The sequence below is a fragment of the Phalacrocorax aristotelis genome, chromosome 3 (genome assembly GCF_949628215.1).
Source record: "Phalacrocorax aristotelis chromosome 3, bGulAri2.1, whole genome shotgun sequence".
Taxonomy (NCBI): Eukaryota; Metazoa; Chordata; class Aves; order Suliformes; family Phalacrocoracidae; genus Phalacrocorax; species Phalacrocorax aristotelis.
This window is the reverse complement of record NC_134278.1, coordinates 84,519,090-84,536,410: the sequence shown is the minus strand read 5'-3', so window position 1 is coordinate 84,536,410 and position 17,321 is coordinate 84,519,090. Positions and strand designations below refer to the sequence as shown.

The following is a 17,321-nucleotide window of genomic DNA, read 5'->3' as shown; positions in this document are numbered from 1 at the left end:
TCTAAGGCAGATGGAAATGTTTTAAAAAGGAACCTTTTAAAAACAGATCTTTTTAATGCCAAGCCAAAACACAAAGCAGCCTTCTGCAGCTTCTCGCAATCTGAATGAGTTCAAATGCAAGAACATAAAGTCTGCTAAAAAACAAAAATGAAAACTAGTAGTTGCAAAAAGATAAACCTAGCAGCACAAAAGCCAAAGTAAATTAACATTTTAGAGAAACGCTTTCTATCTAAACAACCTCAGGAATTATCTTTTAACATAACAAGGAGAGTAGATTCCTGAGGATAGGGTTTTAAATTTTTCAGCATCCCATAAAAACATATGAAAAATGCCTATTCCTGTTGGTGAATTATTGTTTGCCATGCATTAAACAGAAAAATGATGCCTTTACAAATGCTGTGATTTACTTTTTCACCACTATAATTTATTGTTAGTCATCAAGACAATTGCTTTAGATTTTCTAGCAGTCTTAACTTTGCCTGCCTTATAGTTCTATTTTTTACCTATCAAATTTAAGTGTAAAAACATGCTTTTGGTCTTCTCAGGCAGAAAGGGAAAAAAAGTCCGAGGTCACAGCTGGAGGGGCTGTGTTGCATGCAAGTAAGTGTACTTGAAAATTTGTGCAGAATCCAAACACACTGAGTCAACTACAGTCTCATCATGGGGATAAAACCACTAAGGCAGCTGCTGAGTTTCCTGAGGTATCTCCAGTGGTGTAATGAGAAGCCACAAGGAGAACATATAAAGACTATCCATATTATGAATTATAAAGAGTAAATGCCATGGGAACTTCTGCTTCCCATATCTCCTAACAAATGAGGAGAGACACATTTGAGATGAAAAAGCCACAAATGCTTAGGAGGGATAAAACTATTTTTTTTATAGACTATAGGAACTGAACTGTGGAACTTGCTGCCTTATGACATTACTAAAGGAAATACAGCTGCTAGATGCTCATATGCTTTTGAACAACTCTATTATGAGAATTATGTTACCAAGAATGAATGCGTCTTGTAGAACAAGTTGTCAATTTTCAGAGTCCTGTAAAACATGGCATTGGAAAATTCCAGGGCTTGTACTCTACTAAAAATATGATTTCACATGAAAATGGAAATACATTTGCAATTTTTGTTGTCATTCTCTGACTCTTCTGATAAAAGTCACTCAAGAAACAAAGGACTTATGCATAGTGACCTCAACCTACCCATCTCTCCCAGGCAGGAACACTATGCATATCAGTTTTGAGGGAATTGCTATCTTCTCTTAAGTCAGCATTGCTTGTGTTTTGTTTTCTCAAGTCACAGGAGAAAATGTGGCAAAGCAAGGAAACTGTAATAGCTGGCTGTGGGCTCTGCAGTATCCTCCTAGTCACATAATCATGACATTAATGTCTCACAACTACAACAAATATTGATATGGGACGTACCCAAATACTTATAGATGGTTTCTGTGGGAGATACCATGTCTTCTCTGTATCTTTTTACTTATGTCAGTGCAAGGCTTTTAAAATGAGAACTTCCCAATCCAAATTGGAGTCTTCTGCTGCAAAGAAAATTAAGCACACATCTTGCTAACACACTTCCACAGCAGTTTGTTGACCAGAGAAGAACAAGGAGTGTCTGAGGTACCAGCATGGTTTTGGAGGGTTGTGTGTTTGTTATAGTTTCTTGCAGATACATTTGTCCCTCTTCCTCTCCTTCCCCACACTAGGCGCTTTTTGTTTACAATCTCTCCTCCTATCTTCTCAGCATTTCATTTCAGTCCTAGTCTCCATCCTTTTCACCCACTTGCTAGCTATTCACTGTTGTGTCTCCTTTGTTTGTCAGAGTCTCTTCTCTCGTTAACCTTTCTGTCTCACCTCCCTGAGTACCTGACAGTGCAGGAGGGACATAGGTGATGAGGGCCCCAGTCCTCTGCCCAGTCTTCAAGTGGGGGATGCTCTGGTCATGCCCCCCCCCAAGCTGGAAGATGCTCCTTTGCTCAGTGGATCTTGAGATTTGTCAATGTTCATTTCAAGTAGAGATTTTTTTTAGAGACTTGTAACATCAAAACACTCAGATGGTATTTCACAGACATGGCAAAAATTATAAACTTGGCTATCACAATCCAACTCTTCATCCCAAAGCCTGGAGAAACTGAAGATCTTCAGGGGAAAAAGGATTTTCTAAAAAATCCCTCCCCCTCTTTTTTTCTAGATTATCAAATCCCTATATGTATATCTAGCCTTCTTCTGAGGAAGGACTGAACCCTTTTTGTTGCTATGAAAAAATTGTAGCCTGAAACAGACACCTGTTGTAGATAATTTCCAGCTAAACAGTTTAGGTTTCGTAGAATTATTTTTAAAGTGCTAACCTGTTCTTTCCTTGTAATTAAGCTGTACCCCCTGTGTCCAAACACATCTATTCACATCCTGCAGTCACACATACAGTAGACGGAACCTGTCTTGGAAATGCATACCCTGGTTCTTTTCCAAACGACCATATTCTTACTAATTGAAAACAAAGGAAGAATATGGGAGATCAAAATTTGGATACACACTAGGTTAAACACAAGCAGTACTGCTGCATTTCTGGCCTCTGGGATTACTTACTATATAATTTCACCTACGTTACTCTTTTCTAGATGAGGTGTTTAACAAATTAGTGGCAAATAACTAGCAAGAAATTGAAGGGAACATAAAAGCATGATATCTGGGAAAATATAAAAGACGACTGTGTGAAGTGCTAAAAAATACAGAATAAAGAGTTTTCAGGGCAGCAGTTTAAGTCACCAAATCAGTCTTCCTTCTCTTAGTTTTCTAGTAATCTACCGAGGAGTCAGTCATGAAGTTCGGATGTAAGAACAAACTGGGTTAACACATTTGTGATCCTATTATTTCATACTCTTTTTATGCAGAACCCTCTACTTAACATGGAACTTTTTAGCAAACTCTAATTTCATTCTTTTCCAAAACATTCCCAGTATTTTTTGCAAGGCTCCCTCCCCTACAGAAATGCCCTCCAGAGGCAAAGCCATCAGTGGACGTGTGCTTATAAAGGATTCCCCCAAATCATCCTGCAGGAAGAGAATGTCATTTGAAAGAAAATGCAAAATAACCTCCTTTTATCGATTCAACAGGCTTCCAGAGAACAAAGGTTCCATACCACCCTGTGGCAATCCTGGTTCACTTGAAACTTCTCTGCCAGGTGTCTCTGCTACACAGCTCATGAACTCACAAGGACCGCTCACATGCAGGATTCACCATTTTCTATGACAGCAGACCAAAAAAACTCAGCCAAAGCCCCTGTTGTCCTTGGAAACAAAAATATCTAAGAGACAGTGCTTTCTCCCTTCTGTTCTCCCCTCCCAAGCCACCACCTTCCTCTCTCAGCATTGTAGTGTGGTCCAGCATAACATTTTTTCCTGTGTTTAGGGCTGGGTTGTTGGGGTTTTTTTTTGTTTTGTTTTTTTTTTTAAGTCACAAGACAGTGTAATGAAGGCAGGCCCACATGAAAGAAAACCCAATAGAATAAAATAATGAGTCTGGCTCAGAACGACAAGAAATATTTTTACACATCATAGCCAGTTTGCTAGCCTTTGTGCAATACTCTAAGCTGTGATATATGATGTATTCATTTGTTTTCCTATTCATTTGCATTTCATATTACAAGACAAATTTAAAAAAACTGACAGAACACTAATTTATTTCATAAAGGATGTGCAGAAGACTTAATAAGCACTTATTTTGTGCAGAAATACAAACATTGTGTCACTAAACAACACTGCTTCTGGAAGAAAAAATGCTGCAAACTCTTAGCCCTAAGACAGTCAGACATGCACATCTTAAAAGACTCTGTCTTGAACCAAGTTCTCCTATTAGCCTGCACTGAACTGCACACAGAATCACGCTAGCTGAAGATCATTTTTAAGAGGCTTTGAAGGTTTGGAAATGCTCTGCATGTTTAATATTTTACACACGGCATCTATGAGAGCCTTAAGTATGTTACGCTTGAGCAGGCTCAGAGTAAGACTGCCCTCTGACGGCATTTCCTATAGCTAGCGCAGCGAGCAGCTCAGCAGGACAGGCTGCATGCACGATCGCCATGGTAGAAGAAATATGTCAGAGCTGGTCTCTTATATTGAACGGCATGTAGGCATCAGCATACGTAACCTTGCCCTTTCAAATTTCAAGTTGGAAACAGTTGTTACACTCTGACTTCTCTGCCAAAATGACAAAAGCATCATTTCTTCATGGTCCGCACTGGAGTTTAGCTGCACTTTTTTTTATTATACTCAGCAGAATTTGGCACTGGGACTGGATTCTCCATCCCTCCTTTTGTTCACTGGGGTCTTGTAAATTCTGGTCTCATTGAAGGGCTGTGATAAACATCTTAATAGCCTCATGTCTATCACGGTTTGAAACAGCCCTCTAGGGCACTGCAACAGGATAGTGCAGAGTGGTGTCTTACCTGCTCTCGTATACACTTTTTCCATTCCATTCCCACCTTACCCTGGTCATATCTATCAGGGAGGACTAATATAGAATTACTCTGTTAGTCCTACAGAAGGTAAGAGAAAATAGCACAGCCCAGAGCTGCTGGACCGGTATAAATGAGATTGCAATTCAGAGCAGAATCTGTATCTTGAACCGCATGTTACACAATAACATGATCCTCAGGCATTCCTGACAAAAATTATACAAAGTCAAAAGCCACCAGCTTTTCTCTGAGTTGGTATTTAAGTCCTAGAACACTGAAGACTTAAGTCCTAGGCACTGCGTCTCAGTGTCAATCTGAAACAGTAGCAGATAGATATGTCACAGTTGTTTTGCTGCTTGCTGCATAGAAAGCATGTTACACAGAGGGTTGGACTGTAGCTGCACCTGCCACTTCAGGAAAGGAATATAAATAAACCTCATTTTTCATAAAGACACCAAGTAATCAATTCTTTTTGGGACAAAATGTTCTTGAAAACTAGCTTCAGGGCACCATAATTAATGCCTGAGTGAGGCAGGAATTATTATTATCATCTTCTCACACTATTACTTAACATACAATATCCATTTTGAAATTCTGCTCCATGCTGGAGATGCTTGCCATTTTGAAGGTTCATGCTTACAGAGAGGCTAAACTGACATCATCTAGCCCATAAATGAAGGCACGTCCTTATAAACCCGTCCTTGAAAGTCAGACAATCTACTCAAAGGGCAATTCACGTACTTTTATTTATTGCTGCAAAGCAGAGTGGGCTGGCAATTACAGAGCCAGAATTCCAGAATATTTTCATCCCCACTGCATGTGGATGGGTGTGGAAAAAGAAATAGAGTTGACAGTACTTAGAAATATGATGATTTGGATATTAATTTTACAGTAAGAATTATTTCCTTTGTATTGCATTACCATACTACTTTGCTGCTGGGTGACTTTTTGCGTGCACCTGTACACAGTAGATGCTCTGGTAGTGATTGAAATAAGTGATGTTAAAGAAGGTGACTTACCTTGTGTTGTCCCATCTAGTCCCATGAGACATTTCATTGCCCTGATGATTTGCTCTGCTACAGGTGGACACATAGATGTGGCATACACGGCACTGTGAGAATGAGTTCGTAAAAAGTCCACAAGGTCCTTACATAAGCAAAACAAAGCATGAATGAGCTTTGAGCTGGCCAAACAGCAGACCTCCCTCTTAACTATCGCGGAGTGAGAATATGCAAAAGGAATAGGACTTTTCACCAGTTATTGGTTTGCTTTCTTGGCTGCTACTGTTAATACATGGCCTGAAGAAACATCAGGCAGGTGCAAATACTTTACCATATAAGTGGGGCAATTACAGCTGAAACAAAAGTCTGGAATAGAATGATGTCTACTTCTGTGAATAATGTTTACTTTACTTATCATTAAGAGGCCAAAATAATTTAAAGACCAATGAACAGCTGCACTTAAAATACTGCTCAGTTCCTCTCTGGGAATGAAGCAAAGCCTACATGACATCAGTGTAGTTCCTCTGCCACAAGAGCTAACCCAGGAAAAGCAACCTTACTGGGGTCTGTCTTGGCTATTAGCATATTGATTTCCTTCAACTGAAACTTTCCATCAGTGTGGCAGGGATAGTCATATTAGAGTTGGTATAGTTGCTTTAACATTTCCTCATATAACTAAGAGCACAATTTGTACTGCTAGAAAAAGCATCGATGTACTATAGGCGTGTCTAAAGCACCAGTAACTCTCCTGAATACAGGGATACTCTCGGAATTCAGACCATCATTGCTATGACAGCTTATAGCTCCTAATGCAAAATAACAGACTAACAGTTACCACACTAAAAACTGATATGTTAGTAAGAAAGGGATGAGATGTGCTTGAAAACTGCCTTTGAGAAAAAAATATCACCAGAAACACCCCAAAGAGAGTAACAGAAACTATTACCAAAAAAGCTGTATGAGTATATGCAGTAACTCCAATGCCAAGGATAAAGATTTACCTAACCTTATATAGGTTATGCATTGCTATATTGGAACGGCAATCCTAAGGGTTTGCTCAAATAGCTGAGAAGGCTTCTGTGCTCTAGCTGTTGCAGAATAAACAGTACCACAGTGAGCTTTTGGCTGCAGAAATGAATGTAAATATGCTAAGTGTGCTGCATGAGCATTTGCCACTAAGGCCCAGAAGCCTGAAGCAAAGCTTAGTGATACACATAGGCATGAAAAACGTGACCCACTTTCATTTAAGAAAACTTCTGAAGATTAGATGATGAATTACTTTAGACTGCTTTTCAGAGGTCTAGGCTTCCCATAATTTCTAGCTACATTAGCCACATTGTCTTTGGTTAACGGTTAAACCTTCAGATACAAATTCAGGAAGCAAAGGAAACAAAGAAAATTGATTCTTGATGTGTTATGATAGCATGTTTTAAGATCTCCAAGGGCAACCCCAAAAAAGACAATAAGAAATATACACTTTATACTGTCTTATAGCCCTTTTATTCTACTCAGGTGCTACTCTTATTAACATTATCCTGACAACAACCATATGAGCTGTCTAAACAGGCTTCCTACGCATTCAGCAGACTAAAGAAATACATTCAGCAGGGCATGAAAAGAGTAAATAATCAGCAACCACTTGATACCTCTGTCAAGCAACAAAACTGATGACATTTCACAATGGCGCTGATTATGCTTTCTGTTCTTCTACACCCCCAATTAAAGCAAGCTCAGCTCTACTTTTTGTTGACATCTGTTGTTGGCAAGAGGTTGTTTTGTTAAAGTACGCAGGGCAACTGAGGACATGAGTTTACTATTGCAAAAGGCCCTCAGTAGCCCTCTTTCTCCATCCTCCTAAAAAATGCAACTATGACAATCCACAGCTGTTTAGGAATTTTATATTATCAGTGGATGAAACTGTGGCTTTAATCTCGCAATGTTACTCCACACACTGTTTACAAATGTGAAAAAAAGTAACAAGCAATCTGCACGCAAATTAATATAGTGAAGTATATTTAGCCAACCACAGTGTGTCTAAACATTTCCAAGACAAACAACAATCATCAAGGTGGCAGAGAAATACCCAACTCAAGCAAATTACATAATATGAACATGGGGCAAAAATCAGAAAGTCTGACTGTTTGATGTATATTTGGGATCCAGACAAAAATGGTACTAACTTTAGTGCTCCTACAAAGCAGTCTATGTGAAAAGATAATGAAATATATCATACATAGCAAGAAGGTACTTCCCCCCCCTTGCTATTAAAATGTTTGTGTTTTCTGTTTACCTTTTTGCCAGCTATGTATCCTCCAGCTGCGCCAAAGCTCTTTGTGAATGTTCCCATTAATACATCAACTTCGTCAGGACTCATACCGAAGTATTCCACAACTCCTCGGCCCGTTGCACCCACTGCACCAATGCTGTGAGCTTCGTCCAAGTAGAGGTAGGCTTTGTATTTCTTCTTCAAGGAGACTATCTCTGGCAGGCGCACGATGGACCCTTCCATGCTGCAGATGGAGAGAATCATGGATGAACAACAAATCCTGTACTCTCTTTCTCTTTAAGATACTGTCAGAAAATATAGGCGTTAATTGCCTTACTCCATGAAAGATCTTCTGGAACTTCAATTTGTATTTACAGTTCAAAGAAAAATTGCAGCCCTTTCCCATCTGCGGGTGAGTATAAAACATTCAAACGGTTTTAGAATCCAAATAATCAAAACCAGTCAAAAGTCTTTGAACATTTGCAAATTTTCAACATGCCAGAAAAGAGAAGGAAAGGAAAGGTATAAAGCAAGGGGGAGATACTCATCCAAAGCAGCACATTACAATTCACTATGAAACAACTATTGTACTGAATTATAAGGAACTGCTGTAATTCAGTCCGGTCCTTGCTTATTTCATCAACAGCTACTGTGGCAATACTTGGGGGTAACAGCTCTAGAGCAAATTACCCTGGTGTGAAGTAATTGGGTCTAACACACAGGAGATGGACCACCTGAAATGCCATAACTGAGAGGAGCCCCAGTCTTCAGAGTGGCCAGAATTGGGGATTAGAAAAGGGAGCTTGAATCCTCTCTTGCCAATTTTTTCTCCCAATACGTACTTTTTTTGGAAATGCAGCCTGCAGCCCAGTGCTCAAAAGGAAGAAAGTTTCCATCCTTTTTCTTTTTACTTTCTTATAGCCATGCAGGAAAAGGAAACATTCTGAACTTGCACTAATGGTGTATTGAAATTTGTAGAGATAAGAAGAGATGCTTATTCTTTTGTGTCGTTGGGAATCACATCAGTAAGTTAGAAAGCACAGAGGAGCTGTACAGCAAAATGAAAGCCCAGGAAGACAAATAAGAAATGCACTCTAATCCCATAAAGATGAAGTATCAGTAGTATTGCTGTGAGGATTATTGTATCTTGAAAACCTTTGTGAGATGATTACGGCTATACTTGGATATGCTTTTATGCACTCAGTGTTCATTTCATAATGAGTTAAACATGTTCTCTTACACTAGCTCTAGTAAGCAGGTCTTTAAATGCTAAATACTTCCTATCAAAAACAAAGCGAATGCGCGGTGTGCCAGGAAAAGCAGTACTCTGTGGCTAAGGCCCAGGGCTAAGGTGTATCCAATTGCAAATGCTACAAGAGTTTCAGGTAAGCAGGAACGTTAGGTTTGTTCCTAAATAGCACGTACAAAAGAGCAGTGCAATCAACACAACTTGGCAATTTTTAAATTCTGGACCAGTGGCTTTCACAGATTGTTTTATTGCCACTCTAGCTGCGCTATGCAGCTGGAAGGTTGGTACCACAAAAGGGGCAAGATGTGCTTTTAGCACTTAGGCAATGTTCCAGTTTTAGTCCTTCATCCTTTGGTCTCCTGAATAGGCTTGGAAACAGCTTGGTCTCCAGTTTTGAAGGAGACCTGCCCATAGGCAAGTCTCCATTAGTTTGAAAAAACAGCACGGGGGAGTAGCCATGGACAAGGGTTGTCTGTGCCAGTTTCAGAGAGCCTGGAGGCATATTTTTGGCTGTCAGGTGACTGCTGGCAAACCTTCCCTTCTGTCTTGCCCAGCAATAGAAGAGGCAGCTGTGGGGCTCTCGCAGCAAAGGAGGGTGGGCTTATACCGCAAGCTACTGAAGGCTGGGCTTTCTCACTTTTCCCAGATGGCACTTGGAGGAGCTGGAGGAGAAATAAGTTGATCCACCACAGCTATTTTCCTAATGAATTCAAGGGCAGAGCCCACAGTCCTCACATAGCCCAGAGTCAATGCATTAGTTAAAAATTTACACGGACATCATTAGGCTTAGTGGCTCGTAGAGATTCAGATGGGAGAGACTGCATTTAACTTCAAAAAGACAAGAGTAAAAATGGTAAATTAAAAATACAGAGCTTGATTTGCTGCATATTTGTGGAATGGAAGCAAAGTTGCTTCTGAATCCCAGAATACGTACAGCTGGTACATAGCTGTTGCAAGATTTAACTATAAGAGGATTTAATGAAAACTTTTCTTACTAGTATGAGTAGATTTCTCTTTGAAGTTTAAGCTGTTTAGCAAAACAAAGCACTTCAGTTTCAGTGTTGATTTACTGCTCTTGAAAGATGCTGGCTGACATAGATGTTACAAGAGTTGACAGAAATCCCAACATGGCCTTGAAGTGTCCTTTGAGTAGCTAAAGTGCTGCTGGTTTTGTGTATGTTTCTTGTGCTGCCACTCAAACAGGCCTCAGCCCTCCTGATGGCAGAGATGACAGCTGTTTTGCTGCCTGCTCTGTTCTTGGTCTCTCTTTTGACCCTGGGAGATGGTTTGTGATATGAACACTGCTCTGTTTAGAATTGCTCCAAGATAAAGCTCACTTCACATAATCCCTTGGGTAGCCCAAATGGAAAATTTACTGAATCCTTCAGTAAATATCAGTGTCGACTGATTTTAAACCAGAGAGCCAGAAGTGAACTGTAATCATTCTGTCTCAGTTTGGTTGTGTCACTGTTACAAAGCTGTTGATCTGTTTCCAGATCTGCTCAAGCACATAGGGCACACTGAAAAAACTGGATGCAGACAAACGTAAGATGGTTCTGCCCAGGCCAGACATTCTCATTACGTGGCATTACATCCTGCCTTGTAGCAAAAATTATTAGCTTAGTGGCAAGGATGTAAAGCTTCTAGATTGCAGCTGACTCTCATCTCCCCCTTGCCTGGCAGGCAGGCACAAAATCTTGCTTCAGGACATGCTCAGTTTGAATCTACTTCCAGATGTGAGGAGATAATCCAAAATTTTTGAATCACTGAATTTTGAAGCTTGATTCAATTCCTACCAAATCATTGAGATTCTTCCTGATGCATCTGGTGAATTGTGGAGCCAGCCTCCTTGAGAGCCAGGAGGTGTGCACCTGTGCTCGTCACTTTGCTTGGAACACAGGCTCGCTCTTGACAGGATACTGATGGTTTTTGTCCAGTTTATTTTAAAACTTCTCAGAAAAAGTCTTCTACATCCTACTAAGGTACCATGGTACCACAGTTTCAATTTTTTTTTTTTTCTGTCAGGAAAATTATTTTACCGATATTCAATCTATTGCATCACTCAGCATCCCTAAACATGCCCTATAGTACCACTATCCTTTCAACATTTGAAAACTTTATCTGTTCCCCTTTCAGGCTAGTTTGTAATTGGGAAAATCCCTCCTTTCCTGACCTGTTACTCCCAAGACATATGCATTCCATTTTGGTGTTTACTTAGGTATTTTTTTCTTATATAAACATTGCACATTCATACAGTAATCTCTATTTTGTAGTTTAGAGCAATAGTTTTAAGGAAACCTTCTAACCCTGGCCTCAAATGCAACCCCATACACTGCAGCAAAAGAAATGTTAGCCTTTAATGCTGGTCCCTGGCCAAAGACATTAAATGTTACCCCATTCTTTTCCAGAAGTCCAGTCAGTTAATCCCAGGAAATAAAAAAATAACCCTGATAAATTTCCTATGGTATTGGCATTGAATCCCAAGGAACTTTTAATGCACATGAGAAGGCACTGGACAATATCTAACTGATCAGAGAGCTATTTTCTGAGCTGGAAGGGAAAATACCCAAATTAAATTAAAAGCAGGGAAAAAAAGCAAATGAAAAACAATCTGTTTTGATCAGTTTCTGGTTCCCCATAACTCCTGCCCTGGGCCTTGGCCTATCTGACTCCTAGGTAAATATGCGTGCAAGAGACCAGAAGCCTACCACAAACCATGTAAGAACACAGTAACTGATTAATCCTGAACTGGAAATGGTAGAAGCCAAGGAAAACATTAGCTGGAATTTAAAAAATAGAAATATTATTTAGCAAGTCAGTTTAACTTGTGCTCTGGACACTGCCAAAAGTTGTCTGTGCTTTTTGTACTGAAGATTGATGGCTAGGTAGTCTCTCTCAGTTTGGAATGCAAACATAATATATCTGCTCCTAGGCTAGTCCCAGTTAAGAACCAGCTTTCACTAGTAGTTACATTTATTTCTGATTATTTTTTCCTTTTTAAGAGAGATATTAAAAAGCAAAAAACCCTATACTTATACCTATTTATTTGACATGTAGCTTGAGTGTTTCCCAAGTCAAGGGGCCAATTCTGCCTTTAGTTGTAACCAAGTAAAATCCATGGCTTATGGTTTCAAATGCAAGTCTGATTTCCAGAAATGCTCATGTTGGCTAACAACGACCTTCTTCAAATTTTACCAGCTGGTAAGTCTGGGATTATGCACAGTGTAAACACTTTAACACACTCCTAATGGAAACAGAAGGCAACTTTTTTTCCATGCCATCAACTTCACCATACTAAGACTATGGTGTCCCATATAAAAATGTTTTTTTTAAAGAAGGAAAGCTTAGCATTTCTTTTGCATCTTTGGAAAAAGCTTTTCTGTAAAAATTTTCCAAGGCAAACTTGCAAGTCAAGATATTTTAACCTGGAGAATGGCTCTGACCCAGTATTTTAAATTCTGTCTTAGCTGTCCCTGAAGCATAACTTAAATCCTTTAAGGAAGAAAAAAGAAGCAGTATTAACTATTGTAAGAAGAACACATTAACAACATTCTACCTCCTCTTAAACCCTCTAGATGAATGTTAATTTGGCATCTGGTAAATATTAAAGAAAACTAACATTAGCCAATATGGGGTTGAAAAATTCAGTCTCTTTCAAAAATCATGGGCTAGGAAAGTAAAGAACATGCACACACACAAAAAAAGAGTACTTCTAAGATGTCATTCTGCAGCTTTTCTTTTGCATATGAAATGTTATTAGCTACTTACTGGATTAGACTACATGGCCTGTGAGTCTGTTCCTAGCAGTGCTGTAAGGACAGATCAGCTGTGGGCATCTTGGGTTGGCAGTGATGGCAGGGATACAACACTGTGGGGTGTGGTGGTATTCTCTCTCAAGTCAGAGCAGACTTGCTGTGCAAACAAACCACAATCTTCAATTTCTGATCTGCTTAGACTATGAAAACAACTAACCAACCAACCTAGCTACTGCTAGGGCTAGTTTCCAATGAGAGACTATTAGAGAGCTGAGCTTTGTTTTTATTTTACTGTATGCCTTTCACAAGCATAGACACTCAGGGCATGAGTGGTCTTAACATTATTTAGCCCTTACAGGACTGAAGGAATTTTATGGTTCCCTTTCAGTAAGGTTGTATGAAGTTTAACAAGTTTTTATGTTGCATTCCAACAGAAGGTTCTTTGAACTTTTGAGAATGAAATCTTTGAAAATGAACTGCAAAACTAGAGGAAAATAAAGCTCTCTATCAAATATACATCTGGAAATATAGTTATTGTAGTTGCAAGTATCTGACAGTGTGTTTGTCCCACTGCTTGGACCAATCCATGCTTCTGTGTCACCTTTTTGCTCCCTAGTGGTCAATATCTGGGGTAAAGGATTTAAAAGCGAACATAGCTCAGCAGCTGGAGCATTTTCTACAGGCCATGTGACCAATAGAAATATTTGTCAGTAAAATGTTGGTGGTCCACTTAATTTCTGCATGATCCTTAAAGTCCTTAAATCTGAGCTTTCTTTTACTAGTGCCAAGCTATGTTTATTTGCAGCTTTGCTCTGTTTATTCTGGCTGAAAGGAGTCATTCAGCCTGCTTTGGATCAGCTGATCTGCTGTTGACCTGTTTCAGCTCTGAGTGACAGGTGTTTAGATAAGGACTGATTTGTTTTCTTTGCAGATGGATAATGTTAGGTAAAATGAAAGCACTGACAACTATTAAGTTGTGGTGACATGACATTGTAAAAGATTCCTTATGAAAAAAGCTGAACTGTGCTAGCATTTCTCAATAAAATGGCATAAATGACTGCCCATCCAGACTGGCTGTATTTCAGGAACACATAATATGATCCCTGTATATAAAGTTTAATGTTGCTTTCATAAACCATGTCACGTCCTGTGAACGAGTGGTTCTGGTTCCCTTCTCTCTGGTGCAAGTGTTGCTACTTCCAAACCTATCCTTCTCCTACTTGACCCGCCTCTTGTCATCACTACAGTAGGCTTGCCTAGATCCTTGCAAACGCTCTTACTGTCCAGATCCCTGCTTCTGCAGCCCTTCCCTCCTCTTCGTGTTCTCTACCTCTCCCTGCTCCAGCTCCTTGCCCACCAGTGGCTCCCCCTCTATGCCATCCACCAGCCTCATGTCTGCCTCTCCCACAACCTTCTCCTGACTTGAGCAGTTGCCAGGATGAAGCCCAGGGTGGTGAGCCTGGCTGGTGCCTCTGCTTTGCTGTTCAACTCTAGTGATGGTTTGTCCTTCTGGTTGGGTGTAAGATGTACCACACCAGTGAACCAGAGCTATCTAACTAGGATGCTCTATAATTACATGGTATTATCGATGCTGATATTATCAAATCCAAAAGGGAAGCACACCAGAAATGGAGAAGTGGAGGATTATCCGCTGAGAACTACAAGGGCATAGCCAGAGAGTGCAGAGATGCAGTCAGAAAAGCAAAAGCCCAATTTGAATTGAAACTGGCTGTAGACATAAAAAATAACAAGAAAGGGTTCTTCAGACATGTCAACCATAAGGAGAAAAAGAAGGAAAACGTAGGCCCACTGTTAAACAGAAAAGGAGAATCAATCACCAATAATGCAGAAAAGGCAGAGGTCCTCAACACCTTCTTCACCTCTGTCTTTACCAGCACTGTAGGGTCCCAGGCTTTGGGAACGAAATTGTCAATTGAACCAAACACCGACCCAGCATCGGTGAAGGAAGAGTTAGTATATGAATTACTACAGGAGCTTGACCCCCACAAATCAATGGGCCCTGACGCCATCCACCCAAGGGTGTTGAGAGAGCCTGCTGACATCATTGCAAGGCCACTCTCCGTAATCTTTGAGAAGTCATAGAGAACGGGGGATGTCCCAGAGGACTGGAGGAAGGCAAATGTTACCCCTATCTACAAAAAGGGCTCGAGGGAGGATCCAGGTAACTATAGGCCCATCAGTCTTACTTCAATCCCTGGGAAAGTTATGGAACAAATCCTCCTGGGGGCCATCACAAGTCAAATGAAGCCTGTGATTGGGAAAAGCCAACATGGCTTCACTAAAGGCAGATCGTGCCTGAAAAACCTGGTGGCCTTCTATGACAAAGTGACTTGCCTGGCTGACATGGGGTGGGCAGCAGGCGTTGTTTACCTGGACTTCTCCAAGGCCTTTGATACTGTCCCCCACAGTCTCCTCCTGGAGAAATTGATGTGTTATGGCCTAGACAAGTGGTCTGTGCAGTGGGTGGGGAACTGGCTGACAGACCACACCCAAAGGGTGGTGGTAAATAGCTCTTTCTCAAACTGGCAACCTGTCACAAGTGGAGTCCCCCAGGGATCGATATTGGGCCCAATGTTATTCAATATCTTTATAAGTGATCTGGATAACAGCATCAAGTGTACCCTGATGAAGTTTGCTGATGACACCAAGTTGAGTGGGGAAGTAGACACTCCAGAAGGGAGAGCTGCTCTGCAGGGAGATCTGGATAGGCTGGAGGAGTGGGCCAGCAAGAACCTTATGAAGTTCAACAAAAAGTGTAAGGTCACGCACCTGGGAAAACATAATCCAGGAGTGCAGTACAGACTGGGATCCACCTGGCTGGAGAGCAGCTCTGTGGAAAGGGACCTGGGGGTCCTGGTGGACAGAAAGCTCAACATGAGCAAACAGTGTGCTGCTGCAGCCAAGAAGGCCAACAGGATGCTGGGTTGAATCAAAAAGGGCATCGCCAGCAGAGAGAAAGAAGTAATTATCCCACTCTACTCAGCGCTTGTCAGGCCACACCTAGAGTACTGTGTACAGTTCTGGTTCCCACTATACAAAAAAGATGTGGACAGGCTGGAAGGGGTCCAGAGAAGGGCCACCAAGATGACCAAAAGATTGGGAAGCCTGCCATATGAGGATAGGCTGAGAGAACTGGGTTTGTTCAGGCTTGAGAAAAGGAGGCTTAGAGGGGATCTCATCACCGTGTACCAGTACTTAAGGGGTAGTTACAAAGAAGATGGAGACTCCCTTTTTAAACGGAGTCACATGGAAAGGACAAGGTGGAATGGACACAAGTGGCTTGATAGAACTAAACCCCTGACAGTCCTTGACTTAATCCTTATTGTAAACATCCTTGTTCTCTTGTGATTTCCTTCCTTGCAAAGATAGTTTCAGGGATTTGAAGAATGCAAATTGGTGCCAGATGAGATTAAAAAGATGGTGCATAAGCTTGTAAATTCATTGGTAACAGAGACTCAGGACATCAGTGTCGAGATAAGCACTCGAGGAACTAGTTTAAATCAGCCCCTTGTGACAGTCCAGGGCTAAAGGACCGAGGAGCTAATTCAATGACTATATACGGGCAAAGGAAACCCAAAGTTCAACCAGCGGATAGGTGAGGAAGACCATCAGAGACCACTGGAGGACTCCCAAAGACCACTAAAAGGACAACTATGCATGCAGCTTAAGCTTTTACATATGTTAATGAATCCTCGTGAATCTTATTAATATGTATGACTTTATAGTATATAATCTTTGGAAGTTTACTGAATCACTGGAGCACTCATGGTGGATCAATCCCCAGTGCTGCAATAAAGGATGCCTGCTTAATAGTGACTTTGTTGCTATTGAGTTTTATTTCGGGAACTTTCTGGATACTCCGCTTCCTCTTATGGGGAAGTTTGGACTTTGAAGGATAGTATCCGCGAATTTTTGTATCAGGCTCTTGGGGAGATTCCAATTGGACATCAGAGGGAAATTTTTCACACTGAGGACAGTCAACCATTGGAATAATCTCCCCAGGGAAGTGGTTGACTCAGCCACGTTCGACGCCTTCAAGAGTCGTCTGGACAGCGTGCTGGGCCATCTTGTTTAGACTCTGCTCTTTCCAGAAAGGTTGGACTAGATGATCCCCAAGGTCCCTTCCAACCTGTGATTCTGTGATTATCTGATGGATTCTCAAAGGCACTTCTCTCATTCAAATTCTTCCAGGGACTGGGGCTAGATGAAATACCACTACCTAATTTTTTGAAAGGCAGTCTTTTAATTGTTTTTCCTGTTAAAGTGTGAGTTCATTAGATCCAGCACTAATTACTAGAAAGGTGCTGATATTACTTGGCCTATGTTTAGCTTGAGTTTTTAGAATCCAACAGCTGTGCAAGAACTGGGCATGCAGAACTTAATTAGCTCTGGGTAGTTGTCTTTTGACCTGCCTGTGCATAACAAACAACTGTAGAAAACTCAGTTTCCTCACTTAGCAAAACTCCTCACCTACAATAGCTCCATGAATTTTATCACATCTATGACAACACACACCTGCTGATGATCCGTCTTGCTCCCAGACATCTCCCACTCCACTGTGATTTGCTAAAT

At 40.8% G+C, this 17,321-nt stretch overlaps 1 protein-coding gene across 8 annotated transcripts in view; it reads right to left on the bottom strand.

Annotated features, from left to right (window-relative positions):
• The window catches only part of SPTLC3 (serine palmitoyltransferase long chain base subunit 3), a 114,981-nt gene that overhangs the window by 37,461 nt on the left and 60,199 nt on the right, over window positions 1–17,321 (bottom strand). For 6 of the 8 annotated variants that reach the window (XM_075088238.1, XM_075088237.1, XM_075088234.1 and 3 more), the window contains 2 exons: window positions 7,749–7,968; window positions 5,477–5,603 (listed from right to left, as the gene is read on the bottom strand). In XM_075088238.1, coding sequence (XP_074944339.1) covers window positions 5,477–5,603; window positions 7,749–7,968 — 347 coding nt within the window. Of the gene's footprint in view, window positions 1–1,426; window positions 1,543–5,476; window positions 5,604–7,748; window positions 7,969–17,321 lie in introns of all 8 variants that reach the window. The other 2 variants (XR_012659754.1, XR_012659755.1) reach the window with 1 other exon arrangement.